The sequence below is a fragment of the Lepidochelys kempii genome, chromosome 1 (genome assembly GCF_965140285.1).
Source record: "Lepidochelys kempii isolate rLepKem1 chromosome 1, rLepKem1.hap1, whole genome shotgun sequence".
Taxonomy (NCBI): Eukaryota; Metazoa; Chordata; order Testudines; family Cheloniidae; genus Lepidochelys; species Lepidochelys kempii.
This window is the reverse complement of record NC_136380.1, coordinates 106351338-106373853: the sequence shown is the minus strand read 5'-3', so window position 1 is coordinate 106373853 and position 22516 is coordinate 106351338. Positions and strand designations below refer to the sequence as shown.

The window sequence follows — 22516 nt, the reverse complement described above, 5'->3', positions numbered from 1 at the left end:
GAGAGGAAGTGCAGCTGAAGGGCTGGGTAATCAAGACACTCTCAAGCCACTAGAAAGGGAGCCCTAAGGTAAGGGTGAAGAAGGCATTAAGAGAGAGAAGTGGGAGAGTTGTGGGGGAAGTAGCCCAGGGAAATGTAGCAACTCTGGCAGTGAAAGGTCGGCTGCCAACAGCTGCTGCTATTAGGGTCCCTGGGCCGGAACCCAAAGTAGAGGGCGGGCATGGGTTCCCCCCAACTCACCACTACAGAAACACATCCTGGGAAGGGAAGACAGGTCCCTGTCAGGACAGAAGGCTAACCTGTTCTGGAATAAGCCCGTAGGGACAACAGAGACTGTGGGAGTTCTTTCCCCAACCTCCTTGCTGGCTTATGATGAAAATGGCCTCAGAAGGCTGTGACCCTTGCCTCTAGAGGGAAAAGGGTGATGTAGAGGGTCACAGTGAGCCTCTGAGGCTAGCGTAATCCGCCAGAAAGCACGGGACCCCCTGAGACAAGATCGGAGCTCTGCCACACCATGTAAAAGTTAACTACAGCAAAAAATATATTTGCTAAAATATAACTACAACTATATTTTAAGAACCACATTATAATCACCATTCTCACACATAAGGCAAAGGCGTACTTGTGGCACCTTAGAGACTAACAGATTTATCTGAGCATAAGCTTTCGTGAGCTACAGCTCACTTCATCAGATGCATGTAGTGGAAAATACAGTGGGGAGATTTTATGTACACAGAGAACATGAAACAATGGGTGTTACCATACAGACTGTAACAAGAGCGATCAGGTAAGGTGAGCTATTACCAGCAGGGGGGCGGGGGGGGGAATCTTTTGTAGTGATAATCAAGGTGGGCCATTTCCAGCAGTTGACAAGAATGTGTAAGGAACAGTAAGGGTGGGGCAGGAAATAAACATGGGAAATAGTTTTACTTTCTGTAATGACACATCCACTCCCAGTCTTTATTTAAGCCTAAGTTAATTGTACCAGTTTGCAAATTAATTCCAATTCAGCAGTCTCTCGTTGGAGTCTGTTTTTGAAGTCGGAGAACACTTCAATCTCTTTGGTCACTTGATTACAGACCTAAAAGTGGCAACAAAAAAAACATTCTTCAACAAAAAAAACTTCAAAAACAGACTCCAACGAGAGACTGCTGAATTGGAATTAATTTACAAACTGGATACAATTAACTTGATTATCACTACAAAAGATTTCTCCCCCCCCCCCCATCCCACCTCCCCTGCTTGGTAATAGCTCACCTGATCACTCTTGTTACAGTCTGTATGGTAACGCTCATTGTTTCATGTTCTCTATGTATATAAATCTCCCCACTGTATTTTCCACTGCATGCATCCGATGAAGTGAGCTGTAGCTCACGAAAGCTTATGCTCAAATAAATTGGTTAGTCTCTAAGGTGCCACAAGTCCTCCTTTTCTTTTTGCGGATACAGACTAACACGGCTGCTCCTCTGAAACCATTCTCACACATAGAATCACAGAAATGTAGAGCCTGAGAAGTCAGCAAGTTCAGCCCCGTGCGCTGTGACAGAAACAAGTAAACCTAGACTATCCCTGACAGGTGTTTGTCCAATTTGTTTTTAAAAGTTTCCAATGATGTAACTCCCCTTACAGTTAGAAAGTTTTTCCTAATGTCTAATCTAGATCAGCCTTGCTGCAGATTAAGCATATAACTTCTTGTCCTATCTTCAGTGGACCTGTAGAAGAACTGATTATTGTCCTCTCTCTCTAGCAACCATTAACACATTGGAAGACTATTATCGGGTCCCCCCAAAGTCGTCTTTTCTCAAGACTAAACAGGTCTATTTTTTAACCTTTCCTCATATTTCAGGTTTCTAAACCTTTTTTTTTGCTCTCCTCCACACTTTCCAATTTGTCCACATCTTTCCTAAATTATGATGCCCAGAATTAGACACAGTACTCCAACTGGGACCTCACTAATGCAGAGTAGAATGGGACAGTTATCTCTTTTGTCTTACATACAAAACACTCCTGTCCGTACACCCCAGAATATTAGCCTTTATTGCAGCTGCATCACACTGATGACTCATTCAGTTTCTGTCGCTATAAATCCCAGATCCTTTTCAGTAGTACAATCACCTAGATCAGGGATTGGCAACTTTTGGCATGCGGCCTGTCAGGGAAATCCGCTGGTGGGCCAGGACAGTTTGTTTACCTGCAGCCTCCGCAGGTTCAGCCAATCGCAGCTCCCACTGACTGCAGTTCGCCGTTTCAGGCCAATGGGGTCTGCAGCAGCTAGCACATCCCTCGGCCCACGCCTCTTCCCACAGCCCCCATGGGCCTGGCTCTGCAAACTGCAGCCGGTGGGAGCTGAAATCGGCTGAACCTGAGGATGCTGCAGGTAAACAAACCGCTCTAAGCCACCAGCGGATTACCCTGATGGGCCACTTGTCAAAGGTTGCCAATCCCTGACCTGGATAGTTATTCTCCATTTCGTAATTGTGCATTTGTGCATGTAGCATACTAATTTGAGTAGGGTTATTCATGGGAGTAAGGTGATCATAGCTTGGCCCTAATTATATAATGTGTGCTCTAGTGGGTAAGGCATTGGGCAAAGCCTCATTAGACCTGAGTTCTATTTCTTATTCCGTCACTGACTTGCTGTATGACCGTGGCCAAGTCACTGTACCTTTGTTTCTCCTCCCACCCCTTATCTATTTAGGCTGTGAACTCATCAGGGAATCGACTACCTCTTACAATGTGTTTGCACAGTGCTTAGTACAATGAGGCCCTGATCGCAGTTGGGAAGTATAGGTATTACCATAATACAAATCATTAACAGTAATGTGCATTTTAGTGAAGCTCTGGTTTAACATATGAAAAACATTGTTAGTAATGTTATTTACAATTAGTAACCACTTTTAAAATGTGGATTGTTTGTTTTTATTACAACCTGTCCTAACTTTGGACTAGATTGATTGTATATGGGCTAACCTGATACTGTGGAGGGGAGGGAGTAAGGAGACTCCCATCACTATATATGGCTCTTGGGTAAGAATTGCAGAACAATAGAAGTTGCCTCTCTGTTCTCTGAATTGGGCTGAGGAACCGGCACAGCCATGGACCCCTCCTAGCTACACTCCAGCCAATGTAGAATTATGATTGAACCCTGCTCCTGGACAATCAGGGAGCTGTGGGAGGCATTAGGGCCACGCGTCTCCTAAAGCTATCCCTAGGGTGGCATGGCTGTGCTCTGCTTCTTATTATGGAATGTGCCTAAATACCATATTTTAGCCCGAAAAAAGTGACCCCAGTGTCTGCTGCTTTCACATGTGTATATGGAAGTATAGCGAATACTGCAGATAATGAGGAAAAGTTATACAATTAGATAAAACAAAACAAGAAGGGTTTTAGTGGCAAGCACTGTACATTATGGCCCTGAGCTTCAAAGGTATTTAGACTCCTTATTGCCATTGAAGTTAGTGGGAGTTAGGTGCCTAAATACCTTTGAGGATCCTGTTCTACATTATGTCGCCTTATTCTCTAGTTAGTCCATTTCCCAAAAAGCAGATATTATAGCTAACAGTGTAAACCATAGAGCAACATATTATTATTCGTATTTTAATATAGGTGATGTAACTATCAAAAGGAAAAACAAGGGCTACTTCTGTCTTTTAGACTTATGTCAATTACAGACTTACTACAGGAGTAGACCCAGGGCAACCAATGAGGCTGCTCACACAGAAATGCAAGACTAAGCATAGAACAGAATAAAAGAGAATATCTTAATAGAAGAAAATGGTGCCTTTCATCACCTGCCTCGTATTGTTTTTAGTATCCACCGCAACTAGCCTCCAGAGGATCATGAAAATCAGCAGAGGTTTTGCTGAAGTGAGGAGTGCCGGATTGGCCCCAATATTTTTTAAGCACTTTGAAGATGAAAAGTCTCAAACGCAATGTATTGAAAGGAGTTATTTCATTCGCAAAGTGTGTTCAGTAACTCCGAAAATAGGCATGTCTTCAAATGGAGTCTCTGTCAGATGCTCAGCTCCTGTATGACTGCTCCAATAGACCTACAGTAATGATGAAAATGGTCAAAGGCTTGTTGACTTATTTTTCCCCCTTCTCCATATTACTGTGCATCCAGACATGCAAACATCTTAGACGACTGCAAAGACCAACACAAAACAGAAAAGGACAAAACAAACACCCATGTATGTAAAAGAGAAGCTTTTATATGGCATATCAGAGCTACACTACCAAAGTAATTAATTTCAAAGAGACCCTGAAAGTTAATGTTTTCAATTGTTTGTTGATTTGCACAGCACACTACCTTGGCTCTGATCCTCCCCTTCCGAGCTTGCAGATCGACTGCTTCACCAGTGCAGAAACCAATTCAAATTCATCTGCACTCTCTCAGATGCAGAACTGGGTCCTGGTGCCAATCTTGTCATCTAAAATCTTCCTGGGTTTGGTTCTCTTCTACCCAGCACTCTGTGTAATCATTGACTTGTGTGCAAAAAGAGTCTGAAGTTGGTGTGAATGCTGCCAAATCAGAACAGTAGAATTTCCTGCACACTTTGCATTATGATAAAGGAATACACAAGGGGCAGGGAAATGGAGAAGCAGGCTCCCTGTATTTAACTGCTTAGTAGCTATTTTCTTAACTGCACACTTATGTAGCTGTAATAAAATCAAGGACCAAATTCTTCCTGGGAGGAACTCCCCAGACTTCAGTGGAATTACACCAGGATTGAATTTGGCCCACTGAAAACATAGGGTGGGAATAAATTAGAGGCCACTCCTGCAAAAACAGCCTTCAGTATACTGCATCTGAAGTAAATGTAGATGTACGCTTCCAATTACAAAAAGATAAAAATGGAATCTACCTGAACTAGTCTGACTTCACGTCCGAGTTCTCTCTTAATTATTCAAAGTCTGCTTGTTTACGCGGACATCTTAATGGGATATTCTCAGTTTAAGAATCCCATTTTAAAAATATTTAGTTATGGTTACACCTTCAAGAAATGATCTTGAGTCTACCGGTCTTATTCCTTGGGTGAAATTATGGCCCCATTTAAATCAATGGGATTTTTGCCTTTATCTTCATATGCTCATTACTCCCATAGAAGGAGATTAGTGGTATAAAGATCAGAAGGAGTTTCAGATGCATGGGGGTACACGATCAGACCTTAGGTAGCTAAAACTTAGAAGTGTAGCTATCTCATTTAATTTGTCTCTATTTATGCTGTTTGTTTGCACTTCCCTCAACTTGAAGATGGAAATTAGATGGATCTGATTATGGACTATTGCACTTCCTGGTTCTTAAGAACTGGCACTATGTTTGGGTTGCAAACACTACTAAGGGAATGCTTAAATAAAAACATGTTTTTAACTGGAAATTTAAAAATACTCCCAAAACTGGAACATTTCTATAGGTTTTGCAAAACTTAAAATAAACCCTAAATTTGGGGCATCAACTACAAGACCTGACAATATTCCCTACTCCAGACACGGCCTTTTTTGGTTTGAGAATCTACTTGATAAAGACTGTATTCTATATTCACATTAATTCTCTTTCTGAGTGTATGGTATAGTTCTTGCTAGTTGATTGAATAATATGATAGGATTTTGAATTTCATGGTTAAAATTATATTATTACCCTTACACAGGAGCAAAATACAATGTGAAAATGATAAAACACAAATACATCTTAAATTCTCCCTGAGGAAAACCAAGGATTGGGGGAGGTAACATAGGAAAGAAAAAGTTCAAAGATAGCGTAAGAACTAAGAGCTTACTGCTGAGGTATAAGCTTCACAGGCAGAATGTTTTTCATAAGCCTGGTTATATTGAATACATTAGCTTTCATGGGATTTCTCAAAGGATATTGGGGTGAGATTAATAAAAGGAAACAGAACACTAAAAAACCCAACATGGACTTTCTAAAGTGTCTGGGAGGATGATGTTTTGTGAATACTGCACTGTACATCATGGGCTCAGATGGATCTCTTTTGAATAATGAGCAGAGTTTCAAACATATAGTCTCTCTCCCTGGACCATACTGCAGTCACTTCACACTGCTTCTCTGGTCAAAACAGCCCTAAACTTCGCAGCTCAAGCTTCTAAGGGATACTAATGCAGCAATTTCTACACAAGTAGCTACCAGCTTAAGATATGGATGCAGGAAAGGGGCATAGCTAGGGCTCCCCTGTGGGTTGGTAGTCATCCCCAGCTGCTGTTACAGCTCCTTCAGGATGTTCTATCTTGTCTCAGAGAAATTGGCCCAGCATAGAACAGCCACAGGATGAATGGAGCTCAGGGGGCACCTTTGTATGCTTCCTTCTCAGCTGTGCTCAGAGCCCTTTGACCTGAGGTGATGATCTGGCACATAGGATCTGACTTTATGGTGCTCTGCCTGAAATAATGTAAGCTAGTGATCCCAGAAGAACTGCACTAGACATTTTGCAAAAGTGATCAGAATTAAAGTATTGTTTTTAATTGCGTCTATGAAAAAAATATATGGTGAATAATGGTTTAGAATCAAATATTACCCTTGATGGTGCATACATATCTCCCATTGGAGTTGGGGTAGCTACGTGTGTATGTGCAGGCCTGGAAAAGGGTTCCACTCCAGGGAATTAGCTCTTGCACCATTGGTTACCCTCTTCCACCAGTTGCTCATGCTATGGCCTCTCTCTCTGTGACTCAGGGTGCTCCCTCTTCTTGACTCAGCCCCCGGCCATGTCACTATATAGTCATAGAATATCAGGGTTGGAAGAGACCTCAGGAGGTCATCTAGTCCAACCCCCTGCTCAAAGCAGGGCCAATCCCCAATTTTTGCTCCAGATCCCTAAATGGCCCCCTCAAAGATTGAACTTACAACCCCGGGTTTAGCAGGCCAATGCTCAAACCACTGAGCTATCCCTCCCCCATGCTGCCCCCCATCCCAACTTCTGGGATAACAAAGTGCTACTGGACAAGCTGTTCAAATGTTGTCTCAGGCAGTCTTCTGTTCTAATTCTAGGTCCAGTTCCACTTTCCCAGAAGCTGGTAGGGGAACCCAGGCCTGCCTGCTACTCCAGGTTCCAGCCCAGAAACTCTGTGATGAGCAATGTAGGTCTGCTCAGTCTCCAGACCCATTACAGTTTCCCTGGGCTTCTTTCTACCCCACCTCTCTATCTCCTTAGATTCTTCTGCTCTCCATGGCCACTTCACCCTTCTTGGCCTCTTGTCAGACTTCCCAGTTCAGGGCAAGAGCCCAGGACTTACTCTCCTCCTTATCCCTAGCCAACTCCCTTTCCCTCTGGGGAACAACTGCAGAATTCCTCTCCACAGCCCCTTCCTGCTCTCACCTCTTGGCTTTATAATGCTAGCCCAGCTCCTCCCCCAGCTGGGCTTCATCTGCCATTAGGCCTTATCAATGCCTGGTTCCCTTCCAGGTGCAGCATCTAAGATTAATTGGCCCCTCCTGGCCTACATTAATCAAGTCCCTTATGAAGAACGTGTTTCAAAATAAAAAATAGTATAACTCCAGGAGACATGTTGGCTGGTAGTGTAGTTTAGTGCAGTGACCCTTCAAGCCTTGTTCACTGGGCTCAGGTTTGAGTGAGGATAAAAAAGTGAGGTTTGTCTAATAGTTCTCAGGACAGTTTGCAGTACAACTGACAAATTCTGGTTAGAACACATTTGTGACCGTGGCTAAAATAAAAGCATTTTAAATCAGTCAGGTAACACAACTGGCAGCTTGCATAGTATGTAAACTATCCCAGACTCTTGCCATTATTGTGAGTCTTTCCTTGTCTGAGTAATTTTCATGTTGTGAAGGGTTTGACTTGTCTTCAATACCATATATTTCCTCCAGAGTGCTTCAACTCTTTATCTTGAATTTCCGTCAGCTTATTTAATGAATTTTCATCATTAGCTTGGATTTAAACAGAGAATTCTCAAGTCTGAGTGAGCAAGCTGAAAATTCCGTACAAGTTGAAAAGCTCTTCTGATAAGGAGTGACAGTTCCAAAAGAAACAAGAACCTCAAAGCACTATAAACCAGACGCCATCCTTAATATATACATGTATATAGCCCTTGACAACACCACTTACCTACTTTCCGTTTTAAATCATAGACGGCTCTGGCAAAGCAGTTCTTATGCACACCACGAAAGCTCTGCCTCGAGGGTGTGGAGCCTCTCTCCTGGGGAACTTAGGAGCTCTTAAGAAACTTAATTTAATTGGGCAGTTAGGATTCCATGCAATGAACACTTCAGATTTTTCTGTGATTGTTTTTAATGTTACTTAAAGATTGCTAAAGTAACAGGAAGACACTGATGCAATCTCTACTGTGGTAATTTGCTTATCTTCAAAGAAATATATTTGTAAGAGTAACTGTCACTTCTACATTTTGTAGGTGTCTTTCTCAGACCAACAACAAAGAGATGAGCATGGCAGCTTTTTATTCTTTGTATTTGTGTCTTGTTAAGAGAAGGCTAATTATGTAACACCCGAGTTGAAACTAAAGTAGAGAATATATTATAAAACAAATCTCAGCCTTCTCTTAATATTTAATCTATTTTCAAATCAAATTGAAATAAAATGTTATGCATATTTTAAAAGAAAAACTCACACACCATGCCTCCCATATGATCATAGTCTTTTGGGCCTTTATTAGATGCTAAACAAAGAGGACGCTTGAGCTACTGCAGCTTTGCCTTGAAATCAATAATTATATTAAGATCCAGTCACATGCGGTCAGAGATTTTTCTTTCAACTGTGTATCCTCATGATGCCAACATTGGGCCCAGTCCTGAAATCAATGGGTGTTTTTCATGAACAAGGACTTCAGGTTTGGGCTTTAGGATTTATCTGGCAAATAAATGCTTAAAAAGCTCTCACAAAAAGTAATTTGCTGGCGTTCATCAAGGCTGAGTCAATCATTGGCATATTCAGCAACATCTTACGTTGGAGAACTACAATCTCAAATACCAGTTAGGAGACTGGTAACTCAGTCCAAATGTTTGGAATGATTATAACTGACGCAGACTGCTAAAAATTAGGGAAAGGAAATTCAGCCAAAGTAGATATTTAGAAAATGGTTTAAATATAAGTTTGGGTCAATACTCCAGCAAATACTATTAACTGAGGCACACATGCCTGAACAAATGCCTGTTAGCTAGATCGTCTAATAAAACACTTACAAACTAACAAAAAATATCTATATTTTGGACATTTCAGATGATAAATGCAACTCACATTCTATTGCCCTTCATGAATGTTTTTGTATTTGCTGTACTAAAAACAAATATCAAGATAGCAGAAGTTCGTACAGTATAAAATGAGCATTAGAATCCGTTTAGAATGGACAGGTTTTGTTAATATTTAAGTATGTCTACTCTCATGGTGCATTTTCCTCTATTAATGTACCAGAATAATGCATGTAGCCCCCCCCCCCCCCCATTCAGGAAAGGCCAGCCAGCAAATTAGCAAGGTACTTAATTAATTATGTGCCTAATTTTAAGTACATTAATGAACCCATTGAACACTACTGAGATATCTTGCTGCATCGGGGCCATAATAAAGAGGTAGCTCAGTGCATACATATTTGCACTGTGATACTATCAGTTTGCAATAAAAAGGAATTTTTAAAAGTATTTTTGGTGTCCTGTGTTTTCTATGGGTCTAATTCTGCCACCCATACTCAATTTGAGCAGTAACTTGTTCCACCAGTAGTCTCAGTGAAACCATTGGGACTAGTCACAAATTAAGGTATTGCTCAATGTTAACTAAGGTGGCAGAATCAAGCCCTAAATAATTGCCATCTTTGTTATTGGTGACCCTGGAATCATAACACACTGTTCCCCACTTATCTCAGTTAGTAGGATATACTTATCTGAAATGGTGTATAATGTCCATGGACACGGCATCTGTAAAGCCAACACAGGTCTCTCACCACTCTATCAGTTGATGAAAATACATTATAATGTGCTTTGTCTGAGTGTTAGACTCCATTCTGAGGAATCGGCGTGCGGGAAGTTCAGTGGGCAGGAGTGTGTCAACTCTGAAAGTTTGCTGACATGAGTGATCGTTTACAGGGAGGTTTTTTTCACAGCTGCAGTATAAACCCTTTAGAAGGCTTCAGGAACTGAGTTTTGATTGTTATTTTGATAATCCAGCTGCTAACATCAGAATATTGATAATGAAGAAAGGCAAAATATTTGAGCACTTAATCACTTTCTTTTGAAATATTCCACAGAATCTCTAGTGTTGTGGTGTGAGCAACGGTGGAGGGGGAAGTAGGAAGAAAAGATTCATATCTTGAAAACGATGATGAAGAATTGACAGCAGTAGAGAATAAAACTGATTAGACACTCTAGGGCTTTTCCATTCTACTCTGCTGATGCATTTCAGTGTGATTCAGATGATTCAGTCTACATGCTAAATCTGTTTTGACAGAAGGCAGATTATTTAGAGTGTGTGTGAAAGAGAGAGAGAGAGATATGGTGGGTATATATGAATGTATAATTTAACCATTTGCCACTTATAATTTTGACAATCTGATTGGTTGAATATTGGTCACATGGCGCAAAATTAGTTTTATGCCACTATCCTACTAGTCATACTATACCATATGCTGTTGGGCAATGGACAACATCACTGACATTTAATGTGGACACCTTCCAGAAGACAGCCAATGTGAAGAGCAACTCTATGACCATCCAACATGGTGACCTCCTCTGCCTGATGACTTTCAAAAGTCACCTGGTTCCTTTGCACCCACTGTGGATAGGAATTAGTAAGCTTCCAGGTGTGTTGCTTTGGGTAGATAATCCAGCCAGCATCCCCGATGTCTCTTAGATGCACATATGGTAAGGTCAGAGGGAACCATTATGAGCACCTCCTGCACAACACACGTCATAGAATTGCCTAAGAGGAGTCAGTCAGCTGGCCAGACCCTCCCCCAGGAGAAGGAGATGAGTGCCCACCCAGTTCTACAGCTTGGAAGAGGAGCTGCCTGTGAGCTCTCTGCCTCTCATTTAGTGGGGCTGGTTTTATATCCTGAATATAGCTGTTTGAATTATTCCTTGTCAATAATATGAGTTGAGAAGTTAGGCTCCTTTTGCTGTTCACAGATTGTTCACAAACAGGCTTTTTTTTTTTTTCCAAATCCACTTGCTATTTGTAATGATTTGACAAGCAAACAAATAGCAGCCTCTGGTTTGTCAATTAATAATTTCTTTAATCATTATCATTAGCTACTTGTGACATGTGATTAGTCACCAACGTCGCAAAGTATTTTTTCCACTTCCTGACCTCTGACTGAACCTTTTTTAACAGGAATATAATGAATACCAAATGATAAACAGCTTTATCATCTGCCTAACAGATAATATATTTATACCATACAAATATTTGTTATTTGCAAGGAGCACTAGTAAAGATTATTATGATCACTTTTCAATAAGGAATGTAATTACCTAAATTGGAACATGTAGGTTAACATTTTTAGTAAAGTCAATCTGACAAATGCACTGATTCTGTTCCATACGGGTGTATAGCACATATTTTCATTTGTGCCTGTATATCTTGGTATATTTTCTGTGTCTCTGTGGTGTGTGTGTGTGTATATATAATATATACGACTCACATGTGTACACACACACAACAAAGTTACAAAACTCGCAACCCAAACAAACAAAAAAACATAGTTCACAGCAATGGCATAATAGCAAAAATGTCCAAAAGGCTATATTTAATTACTGTGCTTAACTCATAAAATACACACAGACTACATATTATAAACACTGTGTTTTTATCTCATGAGGTTTTGGTTTAATGTACAAATCAGTAAGTTTTGCATGCCTGGTTTTACTAGAGTGTCTTCATAGTTAACGTGTTCTTATAACATTCAGTATAGTTTATAGATCCTTTCCTTGTTTAAAGGTCCACTTCATTTAAAAAAGAAATGTCAGGCTTCTGTACTATGAAAGCCATAAAAATGGATTTTCTACAGCTTCCACAGCCTTACCTTGGTTTCCATGAAACATAAGTTTTATTGAATTGAACCCTTAGAGAGTATGTCAGATTTTGCAGAGCCAACAATTTTTCACTAGAGACCTATACTCAATGTGAAATCTTGAGGATTCTCTCTGGCTCTGACACTTTGACATACAAACCCTTTTCTTACATTGGCATTTCAGAAGAGAAGCAGCTAAGAGATCAGGGACTGTAATGAAGAATGGGAAAGCTAGAATGTGTCAGTATGTTTAGAATCTGAGTGAATGTACATTTGCCCTTGCATTGTGCAGTATGGTAATAGGTAAGGCCCTACTTAACTTGCGATATTGTGGAAATAGCAAATTCCTCAATATTAGGCTTCCATTGAAATTTTGACAGCAGGAGACCCCTTCTTCCCCGTGTGTGCGGTTGACAGCGGGAGCCCCAGTCACCCAGGAGCTGAGAGTGGGAGCCCCCACTGTCAGCCCTTGGAGGCCACTATCAGCCCCAGACCCGTGTTCCCACTGTCAGCCCCGGGTCCCTACTCTCAGTCCTGGGATGCCAACCATGGGAGCCCACACTTTCAGCTCTGGGAGACCGACAGCGGAAAATCTCAGAAGAGTAATAATGGACTTTGTTACCACAAATAATTTGGTCCGTTATTACTTTTCTGCAATTTTCCATGGCTTGTCCACAACTCAGTTGCAGTTTTTTGACAATCATCCCGCAATTCAAGTAGGGCCTTAGTAATGGGCTAGCTCACTAGTAAATCAGAAATCACTTGTATGTATTGGAGCCTGTCCAAAAACAGCAGTGTCATTCTGTTTAAACAAAGAAAAGAAGAGGAATGGTGGAGGAGAGAAAAGGAAAATATGCCAGAGAAGAATGAAGAGATTCCGAAAGAAGTGTTTTTCACAGAATTGAACTTTTTCACTGGCTCTTATATTCTGACAGCTATGTATATGTGTAGAGTTCCAGATACCAGCTGTCATTCATAATGCTAAATTATTTATCCCAAGTTGAGTTCAGAGGAATGCAGACATCTACACACACACACACACACACACATATATGTATATGTATATAATGTATATGTATAAGCATAATTGAACAGTAGTCCCACTTGTTAAGTGAGTGCTTAAAGGTGGGCTGTACAAACATGTCAATTGGAGCGATGCATCTAATTCCTTTAGGTGCTTTTGAAAAACCCACCTGAACTGCTTTGCTGGTTTGGGTCCCTAGTGTTTGCCCAGTATCATACAGAGAGACAGTGGAAGATATGGGACAGCTTGTATAAAGAGCCATCATTTTAGATGCTGTTTTCTTTTGACTTTGTTTTGCTTTGGAGCAAAAATATCTACTTGGGAAGAAATAGCAGTGTCCTTTTTTTGACAGTGACTGAGCCAGCATATGCCGAGAAAGAGCTTTCTGTCTTATCTGATGTCCATGAACAAGAACTCCCATGCCCTTTGTCAATGACGTGATAATTTGATGAAGGCACTGTAAGGGCTCACCCTCCCCAAGATTCCAGTTAAGCTCCTCTTTTATCTTACAAGTGGGGTTGCTTAGTTGTTTTAACATGTCTATTGAGTGTGTGTGTGCGTGTGTGTATGCAGGCATGTTTGTGCACATGTGTGTTTGTTGGATACTTGAGTTATTCATATTCTGTATTTTTTCCCTTGGTTGTAAGTAAATTAACAAAGTATCGACTTGAAAAACAATGGAGAGAATATAGAAATAGAAGTATTTTTTTAGAAAAAGGCAATATGCTTTTTTTCCCAGGAAAATATGGAATCCCCCCTTTTACTTTCTCACAGACAGCTGAAGACCAATTCACCATAGCAAGTAATACCAGGCAGTTTGAATAGATGTTAAATTGGAAGATGGGAAAAAACAGGGTAATGTAAAGGTGGAAGCAATGCCCACTTGAGTGTTGGGGGGCAGGGAGTGAGGCAGAGAGAAAGAGTGAGAGAGAATGAAAAAGAAAATCCTCCCCAAAATGATGGTCATGAATAATTTATCTTTGTGCTATGAATGAACAAAACTGGTGTTTCATTTACTATACATGAAAATGTAGGAGCCTGGTGCATTTTCTACAGCAAGCTTATACTTGTTTAACACAATTACAGCCCCACACATACAGTATTCATCCCATATCTCATGAAAATTCTGTGGAAAAATGTTAGTAATAACATTTATAATTTTAAATACCTTTTATTGTATGCAATAAAACTAAGGGGAACATCTACTGTGACTATAAATCTTTGGCTTAGCCACTGAAGTGCTAAAAAAAAGACTAATAGTTGCAACATGTATGTTGACTTACATGCTGGGTATGCATTATCATTGATGGGTTTACATGTAACTTCTTATATAACAACAGAAACCTATGGGAACAATCTGTGAACTCCAAGGATTTGGGGCATCTCAGCAGATAGGACAGGATTCCTAACCATCTGAAAGCCAGACAGAATGTGGACTTCTTGGAGGCACGCTGACAGGGATGTGGAACTGTACTGGCTGAGGGCAAGTTCTAACAAACCTGTGTGTTGCATAAATACCACACATACCTCAGCTCCAAAAACACAGGTTCTTTTTTGAGTAGTGTCTGTAGGGGTGCTTCACTTCAGGTGCACATGAACCCCATGCACCTTTGATTGGAGATTTTTGGAAGCACTATCCATTTGGCCTGCACATGTGCCCCAAACTTCCTAGTCCAGGGATTGGCAACCTTTGGCGCACGGCCTGTCAGGGAAATCTGCTGACGGGCTGGGAGGATTTGTTTACCTGCAGCGTCTGCAGGTTCAGCCTATCGCAGCTCCCACTGGCCGCGGTTCGCCATTCCAGGCCAATGGGGGCTGCGGGAAGCAGTGTGGGCCAAGAGATGTGCTGGGTGCCACTTCCTGCAGCCCCCTTTGGCCTGGAATGACTTCTATTTGTAGCCTGTTTTACAGACTATAATCAGCTGGGAAAGTCACCTCTGATGATTCTTTATGAAAGCTGTTATGCAAAATAAATTATATTACATAGCAAGTTTTGATTATGCAAGTAGAGGATACTTCTTGTGAGCATTCACAAGTTTGCTAATGTCCATAAATTTTAAGGTAAAAGTTGTTGGATTCAGATAACATGATTAGTGAACATGTGCAGGCTCATGCAGGTTGTCTATAGAACCTGGTTCTACAGAACCAAAGGCAGATAGTCCAGTTTGGTAAGTATCTAAACTGGTATTATGTGATATCAGTGTGACAACAATTGGCTCTGTTTACATATACCAAGCACCTACTAATAGAGTTTACACAGTATAAAAATATAGTATTTCAAATAAATCCCACATCTCAGTTGAGTGCCGTAAACACTGAGCTACAGAGGCACTGTCTGTCAATCTCTCCTGTTAGAGCTGTTCCACTTTGTACATATAATTAAATGTTCCTTGAGAAAGACAAGGAGAGACTGACTCCAAAGCCAAGTGGTTAAACCACTCACCTGGGATATAGGAGACTCAGGTTCATGTTTTTGCTCTATCTAATTCAGAGTAGCGAATTGAACTTGGGTGTTCCACACCCTAGGGAGTAACCTAGACCCACTAGTCTACTGGCTATTCTGATTAGTTGGTTTTCATGAGAAATTCCATCTTGGATGTCAGAAACCTTCCCGATTAAATTTTCATTGAAACCAAATTTCACTTTCGATGAATCAACATTTTTCCAATGGAAAAAACATTTCATCAAAATGTTCCCAACCAATCCTACTCCTGAATAATGTTCACATCCTGTCCCACTCAAATGTATACACCCATTTATCTGTTTTTTTCTATACTCTATAATTGACATTCATAAACCAATATCGATTTTTGTAGATAATTCACATAGCATCTTTCATTTTTGGATTGTTTGCACTTTATAAATAGTAAGTGTCAGACTCTGTGAAATACAGCGTACATTACAGATAGGTAAACTGTGGCACAGGGAGGTGCTTGACTGGTCAAAATTATTGGACCAACTTCTGTTGGTGACAGAGACACGTTTCAAGTTTACACAGAGCTGCTCTTCAGGACTGAACAGCTCTGTATAAACTCGAAAGCTTGTCTCTCTCACCAACAGAATTTGGTCTAGTATAAGATATTACCTCACCCACCTTGTTCTCTAATATCCTGGGACCAACATGGCTACAACAACACTGCATACAGAATCAGTTGTAATTTCAAATTTTATTTGAGAACAAAGAATACATATATCATCTGGACTGCTGGCATGATAATCATTTATTGTGAATATACTCCATGTAAGCAGTTACAAGTGAATTTGTAATGAAAATAGTTTTTCTTGACAATATAATAGCTAAAAGCTACTACAAAGGGGTTAACATAAACCACAGATTAGTGACGCTATTTTCAGTTGTCACGTAAAAACCTTGCCATATCTGCTGCCATTGCAAATATTCTAAAATAATAGCTTTGTGGTCCCGGAACTACCACCTTGGAAATAATTATAGAACTTAAAATTTTACTGACACTAATAAAAACTATAACTGATAAGATGAAACATGCCTACATTGAACCAAACCCTCTAGCAAATTAGTCCTTTGAAGGATCAGCTATTGAATTTTCAGTGTTTAAACTTTATAATCTCAGTTTTCCTTTTTTTATTAAAAACAGGTATAGAAAGAGGAGAAATAATCAGTTAAACTATATTGCTTTTCAGCCTCTGATAGAAGAAATGTAGTTACTAAATCTTTCAGATATTTTTGAGTGAAGACAGAATGGAAATTTTCATTATCCAGCAAACTAGATAATAATCTTAGCCAGTAAATAATGTGTTTAAAATAAACATAAATTATGTATTGGGAAACCAGGAAATTGTTTTAGGACTCAGTCCGTAGGTGTTTCCCTACAATGGCTACTTGATAGTCAGCAAATGCAACTCTTGCATTTCCTGAACGGTCACATGTATGAAGCAGTTGTATAGCTAATAGGCTCAAGTTACCATTATGAATGATAGTGTGTCTTAAGAAAATACCTTTCACAAGACTAAACCAAACAAAATCAATTTGCTTTAAAATAAATTATTCGGCTGGGTTGCTTTACTGCTTCAGGTGATGGACCCTTTAATGGGTTGGATCTGGATCACATGTAAATGTTCTCCCTGACTTTATCCCCTAGTCTGTGGCTGTTGATGTTCAGGCACTCTAATGTGCTCCTTAATCCTGCAGACTGCATTGGAGTTTAATTGAGGGGAAACAGCACCATCTACTGTGACCTTTTCTCTATTCGGTAAAATTACGAAGAGCAAATAGGCCAGAGTGTATTAAATAAATCTCTTTGAAATTCCTTCTGGTGTTTAGTTCCTGTGCCTTTTTTCAAATTATTTCTAAATTTTTTAGAACCACAGTTTATCTGTAAAGTACAGGACATGTGTATAATTTAAAGGTGCATCAGAGACTGGTACATCTCTACACAAATATGATTACAGAATAATATTAATCCAATCATGATTGAGTAATGTTTTATGTTTTTAAATCAGTCATTTTAGATGGCTTGGTTGGGGATTTCTTTACAGAAGTGGGAAGGTAGTGATATGTTATGGGTTTGTTTTACTCAGGTGATATTCTCTTAAAATTTGCTTTAAGAACCAGCATCAGCGTAGGTGTGCAGTACACTATGTGCTTCTGATAATGACAGTGCTATTGTCAGCCATCTATACTTCTGATTCTTCTCTTTTTCCAGACTGTCTACAAAGCCTGGCTCTGTTCCCAGTATTTTGAAGTCACACAGTTTCACTGCAGCAACAGAATTCCTTGCAAGCAATACTGTTTGGAGGTTCAGACAAGGTGTCCATTTATATTACCAGACAATGATGATGTCATCTATGGAGGACTATCAAGTTTCATCTGTACAGGTACAGTGCAGATCAGCATGTCTCACTAGTTTTCATTCCAAACTTAACTTTGAAGAGTGTGGCTAACCATGTTTTGTTTCCTAATAGTTTTAAGTATGAGAGCCTGAAGGAATTCTTCATCAAAGAGTTTCTGAAAGGTTTTAGAGTAACAGCCATGTTAGTCTGTATTCACAAAAAGAAAAGGAGTACTTGTGGCACCTTAGAGACTAACCAATTTATTAGAGCATAAGCTTTCGTGAGCTACAGCTCACTTCCTCAGATGCATATCGTGGAAACTGCAGCAGGCTTTATATATACACAGAGGATATGAAACAATACCTCCTCCCACCCCACTGTCCTGCTGGTAATAGCTTATCTAAAGTGATCATCAGGTGGGCCATTTCCAGCACCAATCCAGGGGTGGAGGGTGAGAAAACCTGGATTGGTGCTGGAAATGGCCCACCTGATGATCACTTTAGATAAGCTATTACCAGCAGGACAGTGGGGTGGGAGGAGGTATTGTTTCATATCCTCTGTGTATATATAAAGCCTGCTGCAGTTTCCACGATATGCATCTGAGGAAGTGAGCTGTAGCTCACGAAAGCTTATGCTCTAATAAATTGGTTAGTCTCTAAGGTGCCACAAGTACTCCTTTTCTTTTTGAAAGGTTTTAGGCATTGAATCAATACTTTCTATGCCACATTTTCTATAGTTTACCTGTGACCAAAGTAATTAACTTTACAAAAGCACATTTCCAACAGAAAACTATTCTAATCATTTGTATGCTTAATAATTTAAGTGAGAAGAGGTAACTTCTGTGTTATGTAATTCTAAGACATTGCAGACAGAATAGTGACTTGAGCTGTGAGGCTAATGTCTGCCACACCTGCCTTTCCCAGCACTCTCACATCTTATGTCTACCACACATTTACAGTAATATGATTAAGCTAATTTGCTAGTCATGTCCTCCTCCTAACTTTTAAAGGGACACTGTCAAGATAAAATCAAGGGTAATTTCATATACTCCTGTTGGCCATGGGACAGAGAGCCCGGAAAACTCTACACAGTGGAGGAATGTGGAGGATTCAGAAGAGGATATGAGACCTAAATTTGCAGAAGTTTAGGATTCATAGCTGAACTCTTCTCCCGACTCCATGGATCCAGGATTATCCGCAATGATCTATGGGTCTTCTTCCCCAGTGTTGGCTGAACTGCCTCTGGCAGATGTATTGCCTCCCCAGGCAGATGTTTCGGGCATCCGGTGAGTGAGGTAGCTGTGGGAACTAATGTTGTTCAGAATACCGCTAACTGTCTCTGAGTATGTTCAGGAAGTCTGGAGAGGAGCACTCCACAGAGTACAGATGCTCCTGCTCTGGCTGTACCCTGGTCTCACCTTCAGAACCCCAACACTCATGGATTTGGAATAAAGGGGCTTCAGTGGGCACTGGTGGAGAGCGTGTCATAGAGCTGCTACTCCCTATGCAGATCTCCCCAGTCTGGCTCTCCTAGGCTTCTGTTACTTTAGCAAGTACTGTTCCCCCAATATTTTTAATGATAAAATATTACCCATGGCACTATTTCTTTAGGAACGCACCTTGAGGGTTAAAATAGTGTACTTCTTGTTCTTCACTCATTTTTCACAATGAAACTCAATTACTGACACAGAATGTCCCAAACCTTCAGATAATCAGTGAGTTGAAACCTCAAAGGAAGCTAGGTTCTTCAGGCCCGGAGTGCAGACCTCCAAGTTGCTCCCCTGCATTCTTGATTGTTAGCCAGGATGGTGCCCCGTCAGCTGCCACTCAAAGACTGTACTCTGGGTTCTCCAAGTTTGGATCATAGTTTAAAATATTCCATCAGACAGCTTTCTCCATGCCAGACAGCTCTATGGAAATAGTATGTGCTCTGGATCCTCCGAGCTTAGCACTCTGAATATCTGTTGTTGTGCCCTGGGGAAGCCAATTGATGCAACATCACTGGCTTTGTCCCAGCTTTTGGGAACCTGGATTGCAATGAAAATGTGCCATTTGGCCTTGGGGAAGACATACCCAATCCTTGGGTTACATTAAACAATGTTTGATTAACCAGATGTTTTGGACAACTGGGATTCAGTTACTTAAAACAGTTCTGTTCGCTGTAGACTTAATTTCATACTGTAATGTGGTAGGACAGTGGCAAAATACTGTTGTATTTGGATTTCCATCATGGGAGATGAATTTTAAAAATATAATGGCTCAAGCCACTTCTCAAAAGCCACTTCTCTTTTGGGTACCTCACTTCATTGGCTGCTAACTTTAGAAGCCCACAGCCTGATTTCCGAAGGCACTGAGCACCCAAATTGTAATTTAAAGTCAGTGGAAGATGCAGGTGCTCATGACCTATAAATATCAGGTTCTAGGTGTTTAACATTGGGCCCTCAAATTTTGACGCACCCTAAATTAGAAGCTGCCCTTGAGAATTTAGTCCTATATGACTGGCCTTGGGCCACATGATGACTCAGTGGTATAGTTGAGAATAGAATCTGAGAGTCCTGACTCCTAGAATGTTACTAGGACACACTGCTTTTCCACCATTGAGTTGATTTGTAAAATCAGAGAGGCAGATCATAGTGTTCATGAGGACTCCCCTGGTATATCTTATTATTTTGTGGATGTTGATACTAAGTCGTTTGCTAACCTCTGGCAAAATGACTAGTTTTACCCCACAGAATCCAGAAATTCCTATCCCACATGGGAAAGATGACAGAATGGAATGTAAGTTGAACTGCAGATTCGTAGCCATCAATGAAGGAGGATAATAATACTCTCTTACCTTCAACGCAGTTTACAAATAGGAACACTTCCAATGTGTGTATGAGGTAGTTAAATAAGAATTATTTTCTCGAGATGGGGGAAGCTAGGGGCTGCAGAAAGAGACTTTATTTACACTATTTATTCATATTTTAAAAGTGTTTATGCATAACATGGAACTCTCCTTACAAAAAGTTCAGATATGCACAAAGATAAAACTCCGGTATACAAAGACGTGCCGCATCCTGCCAATCCACCCCACAAAATCACTTTAGAGACAAATTTCCATCTCCTCATTTGTCCATCACATCCCTTGGTCTGACCCCTTCCCAAGCCAGCCCAAAATACATGGCCACCACAAAGCTTTCTTAAGATCCAGGCAAATGGGCTCTGACACACTAAAGTAAGGAAGGGAGCAAGTTTCATAATCAAGAATTTCTTAAGGACAGTGCTCTGCAACAAGCCTTCACTCTCTCAAACCAAGGCACCGTTAGCTTGAGTAACTCTGCTGTGCCTAACTATGACAATATCCTGCAGGGAGAGAGTCGGCAGGTTCTTTTGCAAGATTTTGACTTTTACTTTTATCGAGATCCAGCTGAAACTGAATCTAATTTTGCTAATGGGAGATTTTTGGAGATTTGCTTGCCCTCGGGTGGGGCAGGACTTTGACTGGCTATGGAGCTGATTGAATTACACCAAAGCTTGTCTGGAGAAGAAAGGAATCCCTGTGTTTATGGGGTGACCTTCTCTATGAGAAATGACAGCCCTCCAGAGCCCCTGTTTTTCTTTAATGAGGTTTCAGGAGCAATAGTTTCACAATCAAGGTTTCTCTTCTTCCTTTCCATGGTAACAGGTTGTTTTCTCCAGGTTCCATTAGAGATTTAGGGCAAATGGAAAGATGGACTGATTGACTCCTGCAGAAAGATGTTTCATTGTATTATTGCAGAAGCCAACAAAGCTGAAAAGGTGTATTGGTGGTTACTGTTTTTATCTGATATTGAATGCAGCACATAGCCCGAGATAAAAATATTAATGTTACATGCTGCTTTGTAACTGTGCCTAGATAAGAGGATACAGAGGGCTTTTTTTACTCAAAATACTGTGAACTGTGATTGCTATACAAGGTTTTAACCATTAGTATCCTCCTCAACTGCTAGAAGAGGGCCTCATCCTCCCTGATTGAACTAACCTCATTATCCCTAGCCTGATTCTTGCTTGCATATTTATACCTGCCTCTGGAAATTTCCACTACATCCATCCGACGAAGTGGGTATTCACCCATGAAAGCTTATGCTCCAATACGTCTGTTAGTCTATAAGGTGCCACAGGACTCTGCCGCTTTTACAGATCCAGACTAACACGGCTACCCCTCTGACACTATCCATAAACTGTGACTTTTGATAGAGTAGGGGAGACACCTAGTGGAGAAAAGGAGACATCTCCACACTGTAAGACAAGCCCGGTGGTTTACTGGTTTTAAACAGGAAGGAATAAATATTATGTATCTAAACCTGCCTGAAAAGCAACTTTGTGCGTTATCTATAATATAGGGATTCCCCTTGCTTTTCCAGAGTATAATGTTCCAGTGAGCAAAGCACTGCAGGGAATTAAGGACAGGTATTTCCTTGGAAGGGTCAGATGGGAAGAAAAGAGGCACTAGCAACTCTTACCCGTAACACTTTCCGAATCATTCTATTGCTAGAATATCTGGCTGTACGTATTTAAACTGCTTCTCCGTGTTCTTAAAAAAGTGGTCGCATTTTGAGTTCTAAAATCTAATGGGTTAGATCTTCACTTGTGACTGAGAATCATACAGAAAAGTTCAGCGGTGGAGGTGCAAGGCGCCCTTTGTACTCTTTCGGCCCTACCCTGGCTGAATATTGTGC

At 40.6% G+C, this 22516-nt stretch overlaps 1 protein-coding gene across 1 annotated transcript in view; it reads left to right on the top strand.

Annotated features, from left to right (window-relative positions):
* Positions 1 to 22516, top strand: part of NALF1 (NALCN channel auxiliary factor 1) — a 798908-nt gene that overhangs the window by 765718 nt on the left and 10674 nt on the right. The window contains exon 2 of the mRNA XM_073349409.2: positions 17691 to 17862. Coding sequence (XP_073205510.1) covers positions 17691 to 17862 — 172 coding nt within the window. The remainder of the gene's footprint in view (positions 1 to 17690; positions 17863 to 22516) is intronic.